General features: G+C 42.5%; 1 protein-coding gene across 6 annotated transcripts in view; it reads right to left on the reverse strand.

Annotated features, from left to right (window-relative positions):
- NEDD4L (NEDD4 like E3 ubiquitin protein ligase) overlaps positions 1-20,021 on the reverse strand; it is a 3,335,946-nt gene that overhangs the window by 978,723 nt on the left and 2,337,202 nt on the right. For all 6 annotated transcript variants that reach the window (XM_044066167.1, XM_044066169.1, XM_044066164.1 and 3 more), the window contains one exon: positions 12,728-12,830. In XM_044066167.1, the coding sequence (XP_043922102.1) occupies positions 12,728-12,830 (103 nt within the window). The remainder of the gene's footprint in view (positions 1-12,727; positions 12,831-20,021) is intronic.

The following is a 20,021-nucleotide window of genomic DNA, read 5'->3' on the forward strand; positions in this document are numbered from 1 at the left end:
GTCATTGGTCTCAGTGTAGCCTTTCTATAGGATGTCTGCATCACTTGGGAAGTTAATAATGGCTCCCAGCTTGCAGTCATCTGCAAATTTGGTCAGCCAGAGTCCCTCTGTGCTGGCCTGGACTTCTGAGAAGTAAATGCCAAACAGGAGAGGACTCTGGACCGATCCCTGTGGGACTCCACTCGAAACTGGTCGGCAGTCTGACTTGGAGTCCGCTACTTTCACACTGTGGGTACTATCTGTAAGCCAATTTGCAACCCACCTAATGATATACGGGTTGATGCCTAGTTTGGTGACTTTATCAATAATTACTGAGTGAGGAATGGTATCAAAGGCCTTGGGCAGATCGAAGTAGGCTGTATGAACTGCCTTACCTTCATACACAGCTCTGGTGACTGACTCAAAGAAGTTAACCAGGTTGAACAGGCATGATCTACCTTTCACAAAACCAAATTGTGTGGGATCTAGAGTTTGGAGATTCGCTGTATCCTTGTTAATTAGGTTCATGATGATGTGCTCCATAGTCTTACATATTAGACTCGTAAGGCTAAATGGGCGATAATTTCTAGGGTCTGTAGTCGCTCCTCCTTTATGGAGAGGGATGACTGTAGCAGTGCGCCATTCAGTAGGGACAAAGCCTGAGGTGAGGCTGTGAGTGAACAGGACGCACAGATGTGGTGCCAGTTCACTTTGTAATTCATGCAGAACACAGCCAGGGATATTATTGGCTCCCATGGAAGCTGTATTCTTGGCCTTGGACAATGCAGCTTAACCTGTGCTGCAGTAATGATGTGTGTCTGGCATTCTTCCAGTATTGAGATTGGCCCTTTGGCGGGAGAGAGGGGTAAAGTTGGCACTGAATCTGTCAGCCAGTATGTTGGCAATAACTGTTCGCTCAGTATAGGAGGTACCATTGTGCAGTAACTCAGATCAAATCTGGGTACTGCCATATAGATTCTTGATAAAATTACAAGAGGCTCTGTGGTTGTTTTTAGTGTCTGTCACAATTCTGCCTTCAGAGCTGCCTTTGGAGGTTTTGATGAGGGATCTAAACTTGGGATTTCACCTTTTTCTGCAATAGTTTCTTCCTTCTGTTGTACAGTTTATTAATGGCAGGGGAGCACCAGATTGGCTTTTTTTTTTGGAGGAGAGCGTCTTGGTTCTGTTGGGTATGGCCAGTTCCATGCATTTATGTACATGTTCGTACAGTGCATTGGTGTACGATTTGGCAGGCATGCATCTATTTTCCACTGGCATGGGTGCTGGGAAGTTAGCCACCTCTGTTTTCAGGAGTCCAAAGTCAGCTTTGGAGAAGTTTTTCATGGTGGATACCTTTGGGGGGTGTGGGGGTGTGGGTGAGATGTGGATTTCCATGGTGATTAGTTTGTAGTCTGATCTAACCAGGGAGAACACTTGTGTGCTACAATAATTTCTACAAAAAGGCAGATGAAGTGCTAGGTAAATAAGCTAATTAAAGTGCAAGAGAATAGAGATCTAGCAAGATCTTAAGGGAAAAATTGAACATCAGACTTTCTGGCACCGGTAATATACTTTAAATGCAGTGCAAGCTAGCACACTTGAGTTTGTAGCAATATTAAAGCAAATGCAGTTAAATAAAAAAAAACAAAACAAATTAAATCAAGTACAGAGAGCAGTATAATCAGAAATAAATCAAAATGGAGACACTTAAAGTCTCTCTTTCTCCTTTCTGTTGCTCTACTAGCCAGGCAGGATGTCACAACAGAATCTGCAGCGCTTAAACAAGTGCAAACCCACGCAAACATGGGCTTTTAAACCAGAAAGTTGAAAAGGATAGAAAAACTGCCCAAACGGCCAATAAACTACAACTTCAGAGCCAGAAACCACTCCTCTTGTGGTAGATAGGCTACCTAGTGCTTACCACTCCCACTGATAAACTGGAATGCTTCCTTCTAACCTACAAAGGTCTGGGGAACTCAGAAACTTACAATACAGTCCTGGACACAGCACATATGTATCTGGACTACTCTAGTAACAGGAAAGGTGGAAAACAAGCTTAGAACTTTTTTTGTTTTGTTTTTTTGCAGAAAAAAGCAGTTAACTTGCATTGCAGCTGGAATACATCAAAAAGGGTTTAAAACCGTGCAGCTGAAGCTCTGGATGCTGCAGACCTGTATTCAGACTATGCTACTCAATTTTAAGGTTAAGAACTCAGTACAAAAAAACTCACAATGAAGCACAAATTAATCACTTATAGTCAAAAGAATAGCACTTGCAGTATTAAAAATACAGTTAAACAGCAATGAAATACGGTAATCATATTCTGATTTCAGGCACTCCTACTGTGTACAGAGAGAGCATTTGGGAAGGACAACCCCTGTAGCATCTTAATCCCGCTCTGTTCCTTCACTCAAAAACACACACACACACACACATATATATATATATATATAGATATATATATATAGATATATATATATATATTTTTTTTTTTTTATTTCTGTGCTGTCTGTGTGTGCTCTGTAGTCTGTCTTCTGTGTTATCTTTACTCTTGCTTATATTACTGCTTGGTAGTAGCCTTCTAATTTACTGCCTTCTGCACTTTTTAGTCATTTGTTAATTTAACTGCATTTATCTGAACTGTATTTGCCGTAGTGTTGCTACACACTCAGGTGTGCTGGCCTGCACTACAATTTGAATTGTATTTACTGCTGTTTTAGCTGCTTTTCTATAATAAAAAAAAAGAAACATTCTAAGTTTGTTTCCTGCCTTACCTGTAACTAGTCAAGACCAGATACAGACTTGCTGTATCCAGGACTGTTGGTAAGCTTCTGAGCCCCCCAAGCCTTTCTGTGTTGGAGGAAAGCCTTCTAGCTTACCAGTGGGAGTGGTAAGCACTAGGTAGCCTATCTACCACGGGAAGAGCAGGTTTTGGCCCTGAAATTGTAGTTCATTGGCCGTTTGGGCAGTTTTTCCATCTCTTTCTACTTTCTGGTTAAAAACCTGGTTTTGCGTTTGGTCCCTGCCTTTCCTATAACTAGTGTAGTCCAGGTACAGATTTGCTGCATCCAGGACTGTTGGGAAGCTTTTGAGTCCCCCCAAGCCCTTCTGTGTTGGAGAGAAGCCTTCTAGCTTATCAGTGGGAGTGGTAAGCACTAGGTAACCTATCTACCACAGGAGGAGTGGTTTCTGGCCCAGACATTATAGTTTATTGGCCGTTTGGGAAGCTTTTCCATCTCTTTCAACCTTCTGATTTAAAAGTCTGTGTTCGCGCATGTTTCCTGCCTTTCCTGTTACTAGTCTAGTCCAGGTACAGATTTGCTGTATCCAGGACTCTTTGTAAGCTTCTGCGCCCCCCCAAGCCTTTCCGTGTTGGAGGGAAGCATTCTAGCTTATCAGTGGGAGTGGTAAGCATCAGGTAGCCTATCTACCACAAGAGGAATGGTCCCTGGCCCAGAAACTGTAGCTCTTGGCTGTTTGAGCAGTTTTTTTCCATCTCTTTCAGCTTTCTGGTTTGAAAGCCGCACTTGTGCCTGTTTCCCACCTTTCCTATAACTAGCCTAGTCCGGTTACAGAGTTGCTGTATCCAGGATTGTTAGTAAGCTTCTGATCCCCCCCCCCCCAGCCTTTCTGTGTTGGAGGGAAGCCTTCTAGCTTATCAATGGGAGTGGTAAGCATTAAGTAGCCTAACTACCACAAAAGGAGTGGTTCCTGGCCCAGAAATTGTAGCTACTGGCCATTTGGGCATTTTTTTCCCATCTCTTTCAACGTTCTGGTTTAAAAAGCCGCACTTGCGCTTGTTTCCCACCTTTCCTGTAACTAGCCTAGTCCAGATACAGAGTTGCTGTATCCAGGACTGTTGGTAAGCTTCTGAGCCCCGCAAGCCTTTCTGTGTTGGAAAAAAAGCCTTCTAGCTTATCAGTGGGAGTGGTAAGCACAAGGTAGCCTGTCTACCACGAGAGGAGAGGTTCTTGGCCCAGAAATTGTAGTTTATTGACCATTTGGACAGTTTGTCCATCTCTTTCAACTTTCTGGTTTAAAAGACCACATCTGCGCTTGTTTCCCATCTATCCTGTAAGTAACCTACTGGATAGCACTAGAAAGCCTTAAACTGATACAAGCCTTCTAGCTTAGAAGAGAGACTTTGCAGTGATTAAGTATCAGTTTTCTGTACTTTCTTGCTGTACTTGACTGTTTTCCACCAAAACACAGATTTTCCAGTGTTTATTGTGATTTAAAAGCTTGTTTTTACACATATTGTACTTATTTGACTGCCTGCACTTTTAAAAAAGTTTTTTGTTTAAATAATTTGTTTAACTGTTGTAGGCTACACACTAAAGTGCAATAGCCTTTTCTGATCGTTTGTAGTCGTTTAAAGCTGTTTTAATTGTATTTTTTACTGTTTTTGCCTTATCTTTTCAAAAAAAAAAAAAAAAAAATTTCCTCGTTTCCCACCTTTCTAAGCTAGTATAGCCCAGTTTTCAGGCTAGTGCTGAATTCAGGGCTGTGATACTAGTTTTTGAGTTGCCCATACCTTACTTGGATAGAAGGAAGTTTCTCTGTTCACCTGAGAGAGGGGAGCTTTGAGCATCCTATCTGTCCCTGGAGGAGTGGTTCCAGCCCAGAAGTTAGTAGTTTATTGGCCATTTTAGGCTAATTTCTATCTCTTTCATTTCCCTACTATAAAAACCGCGTTTGTACGGTTTTGCGCACTGGGCAGTGCCGGTTAGCTATTCCCGGCTCCACTAAGTCTCTTCAGTTTTTCCCCTGAAACTAGTCTAACTCTCAACCTAAGCACTCAAAAAGCATCTTACAGCCCAGCACTTGCTCGGATCTAACAGCAAGCACTAATATACCCTGACACTGACTGCCCAGCAGGGCAAGGCTCTTTATTCACCCCTCACCAACCAAGTGACTAAGCAGCTCACCCTACTATTCAGGCATGACCAAAGGGCAACTTCAGGTGCACTCTCCAGTCCAGCTGGTGAATCTGGGTATCCTGAGGCAATGTTACAACCGCCTCATGTATACAGACAACCCTCTCCTCCTACCACAAAACAAACATATGCGAGAGATGCAATTATGCAGCCAAACTGGAAGCTAAGCTGTCTCCACCCAAGACTGGAATAGACAGTCAAGAGGAGAAGGTTAACACTTGCACCGCACCTCCAGCCGCACACAGGCCTACTAAAACAGCACTGGCAAAAAATAGACATAAATACACAAAATCATACTCGGAGGCTCTAAATAAAAGCCTGCAAAAGCAGCAGAGACCTCCAAAGCAGACACCCAAGCAACCTGCACTTCCCGTCACAAACCAGACAACACATAAAACACAAAATTATCAGGGTGCCGCACAATCACAGCCCTTAAGGCGAAATAACATACCTAACACACTAGCAATAGGTGACTCTATAGTCAGGCACACTGACGTCCCACTCACTAGGCTGGACAAGCAGAAGGTTACTGTTATCTGCCTGTCGGGAGCCAGAATCCGCCACATAACACAAGCACTCAGGTCACTCCAGAACAAGTACAAATATGACACTGCCATTGTTCATGTTGGTGTGAATGACTTGAGACGTACCTCCCTGGACTACATGAAAAGAGACATGGAAGAGCTCTCTGATCATGCAGCCCAGGCTGGCATGACCTTGACCCTGAGTAGCATCCTGCCCTCACCAAGAATGATACCTCAGTATAAAGAAAAAATGATCAATTTCAACAATTGGCTAAGCTTCTGGTTTCATTCAAAGGGGATCCAGTGTCTGTCAGCCTGAGATGACATGCTCGACAAGCCGCGTTGCTTTGCAAGAGACGGCTTGCACCTGTCACCCCCTAGGCTTTCGAATACTGGCCAAGGCTCTTGCTGCCCCCATAGTGCCTTTTTTTAGGCAAGGCTCAAAAGTGAAACCCACCTCCGTAAACAGCACAATTAACAAAAAACTGGGAGTTATGCTACTAAATGCCAGGAGTTTAAATCCCAAAATGCACGTGCTCGAAGCACTCCTCAGTATGGAGAACGTTGACATCTGTGCAGTAACTGAAACCTGGTTCAAGGCTCCAGAGAGCACCCAGCACTACCGGACTACAACTCATACTACACATTTTGGCCACAGAACACGGACCAAAACACAAAAGGAGGGGCTGTATCCATATTCATCAAGGATACCTACACCTCCAGGTTAGTGGCGCAGCATGATACCTCTGAGATCATCCATGTGCATCTAACATCGGTAAAATCTGCAATGCAAATTGTGGCCTGCTACAGATTACCCTCCATGACCCAGGACCACCACTCCACCTTTCTGGAGACACTGGAAAACATGAAGGTCCTACCGAACACCCTGATATTGGGCGATTTCAATTACCCTACCATTCAATGGGAAAACTACTCGAGTACAAATTCCCAGGACCAGCGCTTCCTGGAATTCATCAACTCAAATGCCCTGGATCAGCTGGTAAACTCCCCTACCAGAGGTGAAAACATATTGGACCTGGTCATCACCAACATGGACGACAGGTGTTCCACACCAGAGTTCAACCCGTCACTGGTTAGAGCAGACCATAAACTAATCACTCTGGATGTCCACACCTCACCACCACCCGAACTAAGGAAACCACAGTAAAAAAACTTCTCTAAAGCAAACTTTACCTTACTTAAGACAGAGGGGGTAAGTTTCACAGCCCTCACGCTAAAGGATAACGGTGCCCAAGATGCAGAAACCTTTATAAATGCACTCTATGAGCACCTACAAGGAGGCATGGATCGTGCCATCCCTAGCAAAACCAAGACTCACTCTTCTAAGAGAAGGAAACCAGTTTGGAGGACCCCTGCAATAAACAGGCTATACAATAGAAGGAGGAAACTAGTTCAGAAAAAAAGCAAATCCCAAGAAGGAAAGACATCCCTGATCAGTATCCGTAAGAAACTGAGGTCCCTCATGAAATCATCCAAGGCTAACTTCGAAAGAAAAATAGCCAAGGATTCAAAAGATAACTGCAAAGCCTTCTTTAGCTATGTTAAGAATCTAAGTGGCAACTCGCAGATATGCACTGAACTACTGCAAAATAGCACAAAACATACTGAACCTACTGATATTGCCAACATGCTGGCAGACAGATTCAGTGCAAATTCACCCCCCCCTCACCTCCAAAAGGGCCCACAACAATACTGGAAAATTGTAGTGCCCCGGAAATCACAGACACACAGGTGAAAACAGCCCTTTCAAAAGCCAAAAACACAGCGTCAATGGGACCAGATGGTGTCCCAGGCTGCGTCTTGCACGAACTACAGAAAGAACTAACTCCCCACCTAAACACGCTGTTCAACCCCAGCCTCTCCACAGGCTACATTCCCATAGAATGGCACACAGCAACGGTTATTCCTCTCCACAAAGGAGGGGCCACAACTGACCCTGGTAACTATCGCCCCATAAGCCTGACGCGCCTGGTCTGCAAGGCTATGGAGCGCAACATCATGGAACTCATTAACAAAGACATTGGGAACCTCCAAACACTTGACCCGACCCAGTTCGGCTATGTTAAGGGCAGATCATGCCTACTAAACCTGGTGGACTTCTTCGGGACAGTCACCAAGGCCACAGATGAGGGAAAGGTGGTTCACACAGCCTACCTTGACCTCACCAAGGCTTTCGACACCATTCCCCACTCGGGTATTACAGAAAAACTCATCAGCCTGAACATAAACCCCTAACATCACGAGATCGCTTGCCAACTGGCTTACAGACAGAACTCACATGGTAAGAATAGCGAACTCCAGGTCCAACTCTAAACCAGTCACAAAAGGTGTCCCGCAAGGCTTGGTCCTGGGACCCCTACTGTTCGGCATATACTTCTCAGAAGTACAGGCAAACACAGAGGACTATGGCTAACCAAGTTCGCCGATGACTGCAAACTGGGGGCCATAAATGACTCTCCAGTTGACATGGACATCCTCCAAAAGGGCCTTACTGAGACGGACACCTGGTGTCAAAGTCATGGCCTCAAGCTCAATGCCAAAAAATGCATAGTCATCCCATTTGGGAAAAACAAAACACCCACGAATTACCACATAGGTGGCAGCCCCCTTAATACAGAAGAGGTAATACGAGATCTGAAGACCCAGGTAGATAGTAATCTCTCCTTTGATAATCATATTGCCAAAGTAGTTAGGAAATCTTTCTATGTGGCCCATCTAATTACTAAAGGGTTCGCATCAAGAAATAAAGAGGTTACAGTGCCCCTCTACTCGTCACTCATTAGACCCATCATAGAGTGCAATGCCCCATTTGGGATGTACCTCACAAGACACTTCCAACAGCTGGAAAGACCACAAAATTACCTCACCAAGAGGATTACTGGCCTCAAACATATGTCCTATGCAGCCTGACTGAAAAATCTCCGGCTGTACTCAGTGGCATATCGCTTACTCAGAGGTGATCTCTGCCTGACTTACAAAGCCAGGTCCAACTCAGAATTGATGGACATGCTCCACATAAAGAAATCCAAGTCACTGCGAGCCATGCGCTCTAGTGAGCTAAACCTCGCCACAACAATAAATAGAACATGCTGGAGGGGATAGATTCCTGTCACACAGACTCCCCATGCTTTGGAACAAAATTGCAAATTACATCAGGCTGAGCCCCTCACTAACACTCTTCAAGAGAAACCTTGACGACTGGATGGGTAACAGAAAATACACCCCTGGGATCACTTCATTGGCTCTGCTTGACAGAGGATCAGTTAATTAATCAATGGGGCGGCGAAAGCCGATACACTCTGGCTAGGCTTATAAATGCCCTCGGGCAGATAGCCTAGTACCTACATATGAACCTATGCACCTAAAACACAGTTAAACAGTAATGAATTGCAGCAGACAGCAATGAAATTTAATCAATCAATAGATTGCTTTGAAACAATAGCTCACAGATCGCAACAGTAACAGACAGCACTAATAAAGCAGCGATTCAGTAGAATACTGTCATCAATTTAGTGAGGCTACCAACAAGCAGTAATAAATATGGCAAAACACCAAAATGAAGTATAAAGAGGTAGTTTTTTTTTTTTTTTTTTTAGTAGAAAGGGAAGAGACAGAAGATAATGAGAAAATTCAAGGTTCAGAAGCTAAAGGGGTGGGCCTTTACTAAGCACTCACTATAAACAATAGAATGAGCTGATGTAATGTCACTGGGGGGAGTGTCCAGTATCAACTTTATACCAGAGGCAGGCAACTCAAAACCACCAAGATTTAAGACTAGTTGTACAGATTACAGAGTTATGTAGTAAACAGAAGTGCAGAAGACAATTGAAAATAAATACTTATCTTTCTCCAATATCACAGCAGGGCAGAAGGCCAGTCTCTCTGCAGCTTTGAACAGCTTAAGCAAACAAGTATTTCTGGTTTAAAACATTGGCTATTAAAGGCAGAGAAACAGAAACCAGACCAATTACGCAATCAAAAATAACAGTTTTGCAGGAATGCTTTTAGCTACAGTGGATATAAAACATTTACACACCCCTGTTAAAATACCATGTTTTTGTGATATAAAAAAGAGACCACAATAAAACATTTCAAAACTTTTCCCACCTTTAATGTGACCTATAACTTGTACAATTCAATTGAAAAACAAACAAATCTGTTAGGGAAAAAATATAAAAAATAAAAAATGCACAATAAGCTGGTTGCATAAGTGTGCACAACCTTAAACTAATACTTTGTTGAAGCACCTTTTGATTTAATTACAGTATTCAGCCTTCTTGGGTACACACCTGCTATAAATTAAACAGACTCTGATTAATCCCAAATAAAGTTTAGCTGTCCTAGTAGGATTTTCCTGACATTTACTCATTTGCCTGCTATAGCAAAACAAAGTTCGCAGAGAGCTTAGAAAGCATCAAAGGGATCTCATTGTTGAAAGGCATCAGTCAGGAGAAGGGTACAAAACAATTTCCACAGCATTGGATATACTATGGAACACAGTGAAGACAGTCATCAAAAAGTGAAGAAAATATGGGACAACAGTGACGTTGCAAAGAACTGGGCGTCCCTGAAAAACTGATGAAAAGACAAGACGAAAACTGGTCAGGGAGGCTTTCCAAGAGACTTACAGCAACACTGAAGGAGCTGCAAGAACTTCTGGCAAGTACTGGTCGTGTACTACATGTAACAATCTCAGGTATTCTGCATCTGTCTGGACTATGGGATAGGGTTGCAAGACGGCTTTTCTTACATAGAAAAACATCCAGGCCCAGCTAAAATTTTCAAAACAATACATCAAGTCTCCAAGTATGTGGGAAAATATGCTATGGTCTGATGAGACAAAGGCTGAACGTTTTGGCCACAATTCCAAAAGGTACGTTTGGCACAAAAACAGCACTTTGCATCATCAAAAGAACACTATCCCCACGGTGAAGCATGGTGGTGGCAGTATCATGCTTTGGGGTTGCTTTTCTTCAGCTGGAACTGGGGCTTTATAGTCAAGGTGGAGGGAATTATGAATAGTTCCAAATACCAGTCACTTTTGGCCCAAAACCTTCAGGTGTCTGCTAGAAAGATGAAGAGGAATTTCACCTTTCAACACAACAATGACCCCAAGCATACATCCACATTAACAAAAGAATGGCTTCACCAGAAGAAAATTAAAGTTTTGGAAAGGCCCAGCCAAAGCTCGGACCTAAATCCAATAGAAAATCTGTGGGGTGACCTGAAGAGGGCTGTGCACAAGAGATGTCCTCACAATATGACAGATTTGGAGCATTTTTGCAAGGAAGAGTGGGCAAATATTGCCAAGTCATGAGGTGCCACGCTGAGGTGCTTCAACAAAGTATTAGTTTAAGGGTGTCCACACTTATGCAACCAGCTTATTGTATGTTTTTTATTTTCTGTATTTTTTTCCCCTACCAGATTTGTTTTTCAACTGTATTGTACAAGTTACAGGTCACATTAAAGGTAGGTGTTAAAACGCTGAGTAATCCACAAACTGGTAGGAAGGAGAACAAAAGAACTGTTTATTCACAGACTAAGCGCTTTCATCCTTTTTCTCCCCGGCCTCTACTGAAAATGGACATGTATCCAGCTAGACTAGCCTGGTCAACAAATGTAAAATAAAAATAAAAAATAAATAAAATCCTATGTCCATAGGGCATCATCAGAGTGAATTAACACAAAAAAACTCTACATTTATACAACTCTAAAATACAACACACCCACTATTAATTATAAAATGCTGTGCCACTTAATTCTTAAAGAAATATAACTAAAAACAAACACATTAATAAATGTACTATAATATTAAATAACGTTCTATGTGTGTAAAACCACTAGAAAATTGAAAGAAAGAATATTAGAGCATGTAAGGGGCATTAAAAAAGTAAGAGGGAAAGTGCACATCAGTTTACTAGTTACTATCAATTTCCAACCAAGACAGAGAAAAAATGTCAAGAGTTTTAAACCTAAACAACCCATCACCCTACAATTAAATCTACTCACCTGTCATCTGGATACAGATATACAACAGACTTAGCCATGTAGCACAGGACTGTAGTGCTAATCTATTTTGAAACTCTTCCCACTTTCATTGTACATTAAATCAGGTGATACAGATTAATGAACTCTCTGTTGACAGTTTATAACAAAATCACAATTTTGCTGGTCTAGTATTGCTTGTGCACTGCAGTACTCTTCAGTTTAGGAGAAAAAAGTCCAGAATTCCATATATCAGGGCTCAGTTTACTATACAGTTATTAATGTGATGTAGATAAGACATGAGGAGTAAAAATATGGTATTAAGACTATAACTTTTAAGATAACATTCCACTGATTTTTATGGTAACAAACTCTAAATGGAACATCAAAATGCTTGTACGCTATATATAAAGCAATCAAGTTTTTAGTTAAATTTCAGCTTTGTAGATTATATGTACTAAAAATCTGTCATCCCAATTTTTTTCAAGAAATAATATTATAGTCTTAACAGTCTCCCAAAGCAATACTAAAGTTAAGCATACATTTATTTCTCAATTGTGCTTTCATGAATTGAAAAACTGCCATCACAAGAGGTACAAAATATCAGTTTTAAGTACAAGTGCTGTAGAACACCTTACAGTGTACAATTACTACTACCGGGTAAAATTATAGCCAATCACATTTACATTTGTATGTTTTTAAGTACCTGAAAACATTTTTTTTTATGTTTAACTGCATTACTGAGGTGGCTTTTACTGGACTCGATCAGCTTTAACCTACAACAGTCACAAAGGTAAGACTAAACCCCTTAAACACAATGAATCACCATACTCTTCTAGTCCGGCCATATATAGAATAGAATGAAGACCCAGTAAGTAGAATGAAATCCAACCCCAAACCAAAGTACCTCATTCATTCATTTTCCAGAATTATATTTATCATATTCAGGGTTGCACAGAAGTCAAAGTCTATTCTGGCAATAATGGAAAAAAAAAGAAAGAACCAATCCTGGATGGGATGCCAGTACATCACAGAAATCAAAGACTCACACTTGCAGGCAAATTACAGGCCTGCCATTTAAGCTAATATGCCAGTGGGAAACCAGAGACCTAGGTAAAAACCCATACTGCAACAGAGAGTGCATGTGCATTCTGCACTAATGGTACCCCAGCCAGAAATGAACTGAAGAATCAAGTACATTGTGATGCAACAGCATTTATCACAGTGCCAAACCAATTTGCAAAAACAATATGAGGTAATTTTGTTTCAATGTTTCCATACCTCGGAGTCCTCTCTCTGTTCAGTGCTTTCTTCTTCCTGGTCTCCATTTTTTGGCAAGTAAGCCATTTTAAGACGCAAGAAACCTTTCACTCTGGACTTATGACTGCAAACACAACAACAAACAAAAATTTATACCAAATCTAGCCCACACAGATTTCAGCAAAATATATTTGTGCAACACATTCTACTATAACATTAGAAGTAGGTACATTACTAACCATACAATTTAAAGTAAAATAATCTCACATAACTATGCATACAATGTTTAGTACAATACTCAGCAATTAAGGCTCAGTGGATATTTTACAGTCTTAACTTTTCCATTCTTTTCTAACTTCAACGTTTGTGGAGGATGTCCTATCTTTAAAACTGCTTAGTAAAAGGCTAGCTGTGTTAAGTATACTACTGACTGAGAAAGTAGCTGTTCTGCTGGCATGAAAGTCAGTAGGGGCAAGCACACGTTAAACAAATAAGCATTGGTCTGAGCACATTTTCACCAAGTAACTCTAACAGGTAATGTGCCTTATGAATTAAATAACAAAATGGCAGCCCTGTTCTGGTCTAAACCAGACATCCATATTTTCTTTACAACTGCAGTTAACTCAGTTGTGGTAAGCTTTACATACTAACTGCCCTCATGAAAAATAATTGCATTATTAAGTATCCCAATCATTTTCAACCTCTAATGGGATAGATGAAGGGAAAAAACAGACTGGAGGATATGTCAAAGAGATCTGTAAGGCGCAAAGGATGGGAAGTGTTGGGTTTGTTGGGGTAGCAGATGATGTCGTATTTGCAGGAGAACGGGGAACTTCAGGGGAGAATATGGGAACTTGCATTGATACCTGACTGGATAATTAGGCAGGACTGAACAGCAGAAGGTCAATACTTGGTTCATATTATTTAGCAAGTTTTCTGCTAAATGAGTTAAGACTACTAGGCACAGGAGGAGATAAAAAGTGGTGTTCCTAATGATTATGTTTATTTTAGTCACGGCGCTGAGGAAATTCCCTTATTTTTTCTATTCGACCTGAAGACAAAGGAATCAGAACAGCAGAGCATAAGGAACACAACAAGCAGCAATACATAGGAGAATAACATTTTTCTGATGAACAAAAATATTCCAAAGTGGAGTTAGAACAGCAGCTTCACTAATTACTGAAGATTCCTGTTTATTTATTAAGAAATGTGTTACAACTAGTGCCGTGACTAGTTTAGAAGTAAAACAAAACAACATGTCTCCAGATCTGCTACTGAATTTGGCAAATAAAGTTAATTTCTTTGCGTATTTGAGTTTAACTGAGTTTCCTAATAGACTGCTGTTATCCCAAACTGGCATTTTTTGTTTTAATTTATTTATTTTTTTATTCCTGATCATAGTGTCTGGTACTTTGACATGGTAAAAAATTCAAAAGTGTTAAGCTGAAAAGCCTGGCAGCTGGACAAGTCTTCTATGGTCATTTTTTCCAATGGACAATAACATCATGAAAGAACTATATTTGAAAGCTTGTTTCCATGAGCGCCAACTTTGGAACATTTCTACACTGCTGTGTAAACGTGGAGTTGGTAAATATAAGTTAAGGTCTCACCTTACATGAGTGTGTAGGGGGGGCTGGCCCCCCTGCAAGCAATATTTATTATTCCCTTGTAAGTGGATTTTTGGCCATATTTATTCAAGGTATTGCCAGTCGAACAAATCGTCCTTGACATATCATCATCAGTCTAAACATTTATGGTCTGAGGTAGCTGAAATCACTCAAATTATGCACCAGAAAATGCACTTCACACAGTCATGTTAATGCAGAAAGAGCTGCCATAAGATGTGAGAACCATAAAGGGAATGAGAACATACCTATGGTTAATCTGGCCCAGCAGGTTTTAAACAGACAATGTATACATTTGCTAAAACAGCAATAAGAAATGCAAAACCTGGAGAAAGCTAATAGATTGAATGTAATGAAGGTGTGATAAAAGGGAGATATACTTTCACAACTGGACAGGTACATGAAAAGATATAAACCTAAGCAACCTCTTAAGACTTGCAATGGCTGAGTTATGTGGGACAACACATACATGTAACAAATCAAGACAAGACATTTCTTTGGAGGTAAATATTAAATTGTTGGAATGTTTAACAAATATTAAAACGTTAAGATGATTATTCCATGAAAAGACTTTTTTTTTTCTTCCTGCAGGATCAAACAAACATTAAGCCTCATCTTGGTCACAAAACTGTCAATGTCCAGGGTGGAGGGGGTGACTTTCCAGGCAAATATGAGGATGCTTTATGCTCTTACTGCATCCCATTAAGGACAGATTATTTTACTTTTTGTCGAACACCATCTCTGGTGGTGATGTGAACACCTGTGTCACCTCAAAAACTGTCTATGCCCCCTTGTTTGTGCATGCATTCTTCTCCACATACACTGACAAGGGTTACTTTCACTAGCTAGGGGAAGTCTTCCCAATATCCTCCCAGTTCCTTGCATTGAGACAGGCCCTAGCTTTCCAGGGAAGGAACTGCCATCACAGCAGCAGAAAAAGCACAGTAGAAGCCAATGTCCCAGCCCAAGGAAGGACATCCTTCCTGCAAGTGCCATCAAGTGTCTGAGACACTAGTTAAACTCAGGTCACATGGACTGCAGTAAGGGCTTGATCCCTCTATGCCACCAGTGTGGGCAAAAACCTCACATTCTCTAATTTCATTGGAAATAAGAGGATAACATTTTTTTTCCAGAACAGAATATATTTTTGCAACTGGAATAAGGACACAAGCACTATGTAAAGATATCACTGACATAAAAAAAAATGTTAGTGCACCTTGAAAGTATAACAACAGTAATAGTAAACAGCCGTTGATCAAATACAAGAGACAAGCTGTGATTATTTTTTTCCCTTTTTTTTTTTTTTTTTTTGTGAAACATGGGTAACATTAGTATGTAGAGTAAAAAAAATGAGTACCTTGAAATAAGAACAAAACTCTAGTAAAATATAAAAAGAAGTTATGTACCTACCATAACGTTCCATGTTAGTTGTCTTCATCTCGCCTTCTTTCTTGCTGGTTGGGATCGAAGCCGATCCTTGGCTCCGACTCGCCCATCTTCTATACCTCGAGAGCTATTTACTGGCTCGAGGCTACCCCTTATCCCGTGATGCCTAGCGATAGCTACCCAGATCTCGTTTGAAATAGCTAACCCCAGACATAGCCAGAGAATAAACCTGTCTAAACAAATAGGTTGAGTATACCTGTTATACTCTCTAAGTCAGTAGAGGAAACAAACCAGAGAACACTCAGCCAGTGAAACCAGAACTCCTCTCGGTCCAATAGACAACTAACATGGAACGTTATGGTAGATACACAACTTCTTTATGTTAAGTTGTCTATCTCACCTTCGTTCTTGTTGGATGGGACAGCGTTCCCTAGCACCTACAATCCTGGGCGGCTCATTGGAACAGACTCTTCAGAATGGTGGAACCAAAGTCAGCTCTGCTCCTGGAGACCATTTCTAGCTTGTAATGAGAAATAAAGGTATGAGGATTTGCCCACGTAGCAGCTGCACAAATAGAATCCATGGGCAACCTAGATTGGAAGGCTACAGAGGTGGCCAAGGCCCAAGTAGAATGACCTTTCGGTTTGATAGGTAACTCTTTGTTCCTTAATTGATAGATGAAAGTAATAGAGACACAACCACCTGGATAAGGTCACCTTGGAAACTGGGAGACCTTGTTTGCCTAAGGCTTAAGAAAGGAATAATTGGTCCGACTTCCTTATTTCCTTAGTCCTATGCAGGTAAAAACGCAATTGTCTATGAACATCCAATTGGTGTAATTTGTACTCTGCCTTGTCGGTGTGGTTAGGGAAAAACACAGGAAAGTCTATAGATTGGTTTAAATTATTTTCTGAGCAGACTTTCAGAAGAAACGAAGGATTAGTCCTCAGAGCAACCCTGTCCTTATGAAAAACCAAGTATGGAGGACGAAAACATAGTGCCTGAAGTTCAGAGATGTGTCTGGCTGAAGTAATAGCTACCAGAAAGAGTGTCTTCCAAGATAGAAACTTAATGGAGCAGGATGCTGCTGGTTCAAAAGGGGGCAGAGTTAAGGAAGTTAGTACCAAATTAAGGTCCCAAGGAGGAGGGGGATCTCTCACTGGAGGCCTAAGGAGAGTGGTCCCTCTCAAGAAAGCTTTACAGAGCTTATGAGACATAATGTTTGAATTTGACAAACCAACATGAAAGTTAGAAAGGGTCGCTAATTGAACCCTGATTGTTGCCGAAGTGGACCCAGAATGAAAAAGTTGTGCTAGAAATTCCAGAATTTTGTGGACTGGGGCTGAAAAGGTATCTACATTCCTAGCCTCTGCTCAACAAGAAAAACAATTCCATTTACTAGCATAAGTTTTTCTGGTTGTGGACTTGTGAGAGGAGCCAATAATCTCACGTACAACCGGGGAAATGCTGGGAAGCCTGGCTAATGTTGGAAGTGGAGCAACCAAGCTGTGAGCTGGAGAGTTTGGAGGGATTGATGCAACCTGCCTGATTGATGAATCAGTAGATCTGGAAATGGGTCCAGAGTCCAGGGCTGATCGAGAAGGTTGTGGTGCAGGAATGGGAACCATATCTGTCGAGGCCAGTAGGGGGCAATGAGGATCATTTTGCAACCCAACGATATTGCTTTCTGTATGAGTTTCGGTATCAGGGGAAATGGAGGAAAGGCATAAAGAAGTCCCTGAGGCCAGTCATGGACTAGAGCATCTCTGGGTATATGACCTGGAAGTGGAAGTAGGGAGAAGTAGTTGCTGCATTTGCTGTTGAAGGGGGTGGCAAAAAGATCACAGCAAGGCTGTCCCCATTTGTGGAAGATAAGATCCGCAACTTCCTGATTCAGAGACGACTCGTGAGGCATGAGGATAGCTCTGCTGAGCCTGTCCGCTATGACGATGGACCTCCCAGGGATGTGCGTCACAATCAGAGAACGTTGGGAGGAAATCGCCCACTGCCACAGTCTGAGTGCTTCTCGACACAGGGGTAGGACCTGGTTCTGCCCTGCTTGTTGATGTACCACACCACTGACATGTTGTCTGTTTGAATTGCAATGGTCCCAGAAGGAAAAGAGTCCTGGAGGGCTTGCAACACTAGGAGCACGGCTCTAATTTCTAGGATGTTTATGTGCAGATGGTACGCATGAGGCTGCCAAGTGCCTTGGACTGTCCTGCCCTGATAATGCCCCCCCACCCTATCAGGGAGGCGTCTGTGGTCACTGTGGCTACCGGAGGGGGCTGAGTGAAGGGTCTGCCCTGAGTCACTAGTGGGGAGACCATCCACCAGGAAAGGTGCTTTTTGCATGCTTCTGTAATCATGATCATGTGAGACATGGGCAGCTGTTGGTAAGACCACTGTGTGAACAGAAGCCACTGAAGGATCCTCATGTGAAAGCGGGCCAGTGGGATTAGAAGAATGGCTGCTGCCATGGAACCCAGAGTTTAAGGACAAACCTGACCTGGATTCTTTTGCTCTGCATTAGAATTTGTACTTGCTGACGAATTATAGACACCCTTTCTAGCGGTAGCCTTCCGGACATGTTTCTTGTGTCCAAGTCTGCTCCTATGTAGGTGATAGATTGACAGGGCAACAAGGCAGATTTTTCGAAGTTTATAGTAATGCCTAGTTGGGAGCAGATTGCGATTATGCAGTCCCTGGCTTGTAGAAGTTGATGCCTGGTAGTAGCAGTGAGGAGCCAGTTGTCTAGATATGGAAACACCTGGAATCCTCGACGTCTCAGGTGAGCTGTGACCACTGCCATACGTTTGGTGAACACCCTGGGGGCTGTGGTGAGACCAAAGGGCAGAGCTCTGAACTGGTAATGACTGGCTCTCAGCCGGAAGCGAAGAAATCTCTTGGAGCACCTGTCCATCTCGATGTGGTAGTATGCGTCCTGAAGATCTATTGAGCACATCCAATTGTCCTGACCCAGAAAGGGTAGAATGGACTGTAGTGTGACCATCCAAAACTTTGTTCTTTGTACAGACCTGTTTAGTCTGCTGAGATCCAGAATCAGTCTCCAGTCCCCTCTCTTTTTTGGTACCAAAAAGAACCTTGAGTAAGTTCCGGATCCGTGCTGGTCTGCCGGGACTTCCTGGATGACTCTTTTTTCTAGCAGTTTTGAAACTTCTATTACTGCTTGGTCCTTCAGATTGGGTGGAACATCTGGAAGGGATTTCCTTGACGGTAAGGGGGGTTGACAGAAGGGAATTTTGTAACCTCCGGATATAATGGACCGTACCCATCTGTCTTGTGTTAAATTTTGCCAGGCTTTTGGGTACAGTGAAAGTCTTCCCCCGACTGCTTCCAGAGGTGAGCAGCCGGGCAACCCTTCAGGGATGCTGAAAGGGCTTATCAGAGAAAGATTCTCTGTTGCCCTGGTTATGCGGACCCCCTCTGCCATGAGGGTGGCATCTGTTGTTATTGTTTCCCCCTCTGCCCCTGGAGGAAAAATCGCTACGTGTGTCAGGTTCCCTGGGATTTTCGGAACCACATTTTGCCACTCTTCTGACCTTTAAGGTACGGTCTAGAAGGAGTGGAAAAACAGACTCCCACGGCAGAGTGCGTCTTGCCTTCTTGCTCACACCTAGTCAAAGTGGCTTTCACCTGTGGTCCAAAGAGAAAGCAACCATCAAAGGGGGTGTTGGTGAATGAAAGGGTACCGCAAAATTACACAGCTGCATCCATGCATGCCTCCTAAGGGCCACACCGGTACCTGTGGCTCTACTTGCACCATCGGCTGCGTAGGAAATGAGCCTCATGGAGGAGTTAACTACAGAATTAGGCGTCGCCAGCTGGGAAGCTACTTTAGCTTGAGCCCCCTCAGCTGATGGATCTTGAAGGGTATCTCCGAGCTCTTTACGGAGATCCCTCTGAAGCCTGGAAAAATGACATAAGTAGTTCAGTGACCTTATAGATAAGGTCGCTGAAGTGAACATTCAATTCCCATATCTGTCCATCGTCCTAGACTCCTTGTTAGGAGGATGGACAGACAAAGAGGTCTCCATTAACTCTTTTTTGGTGGCTGCTACCACCATGGCATCAACAGGAACACCTTTGGTAAGGAAGTGCTTATCCTGGGGTGCTGTGATGAATTTGCCAAGTCTCCTCGGAGTTGGTTCCACTGTATCCAGAGCTGACCAAGCCTTTCGAGCCACCACTGATATAAGTGAGGTGGAAGGTTGGGAACCGAACGCATCCAGAAATATAGACTCATCCTCAGTAGGGGCTAGGGGATTCCAGTTCCCCCTCTG

The sequence above is a fragment of the Protopterus annectens genome, chromosome 1.part0 (assembly GCF_019279795.1).
Source record: "Protopterus annectens isolate FY-2018-M chromosome 1.part0, PAN1.0, whole genome shotgun sequence".
In the NCBI taxonomy this organism is placed as follows: domain Eukaryota; kingdom Metazoa; phylum Chordata; order Ceratodontiformes; family Protopteridae; genus Protopterus; species Protopterus annectens.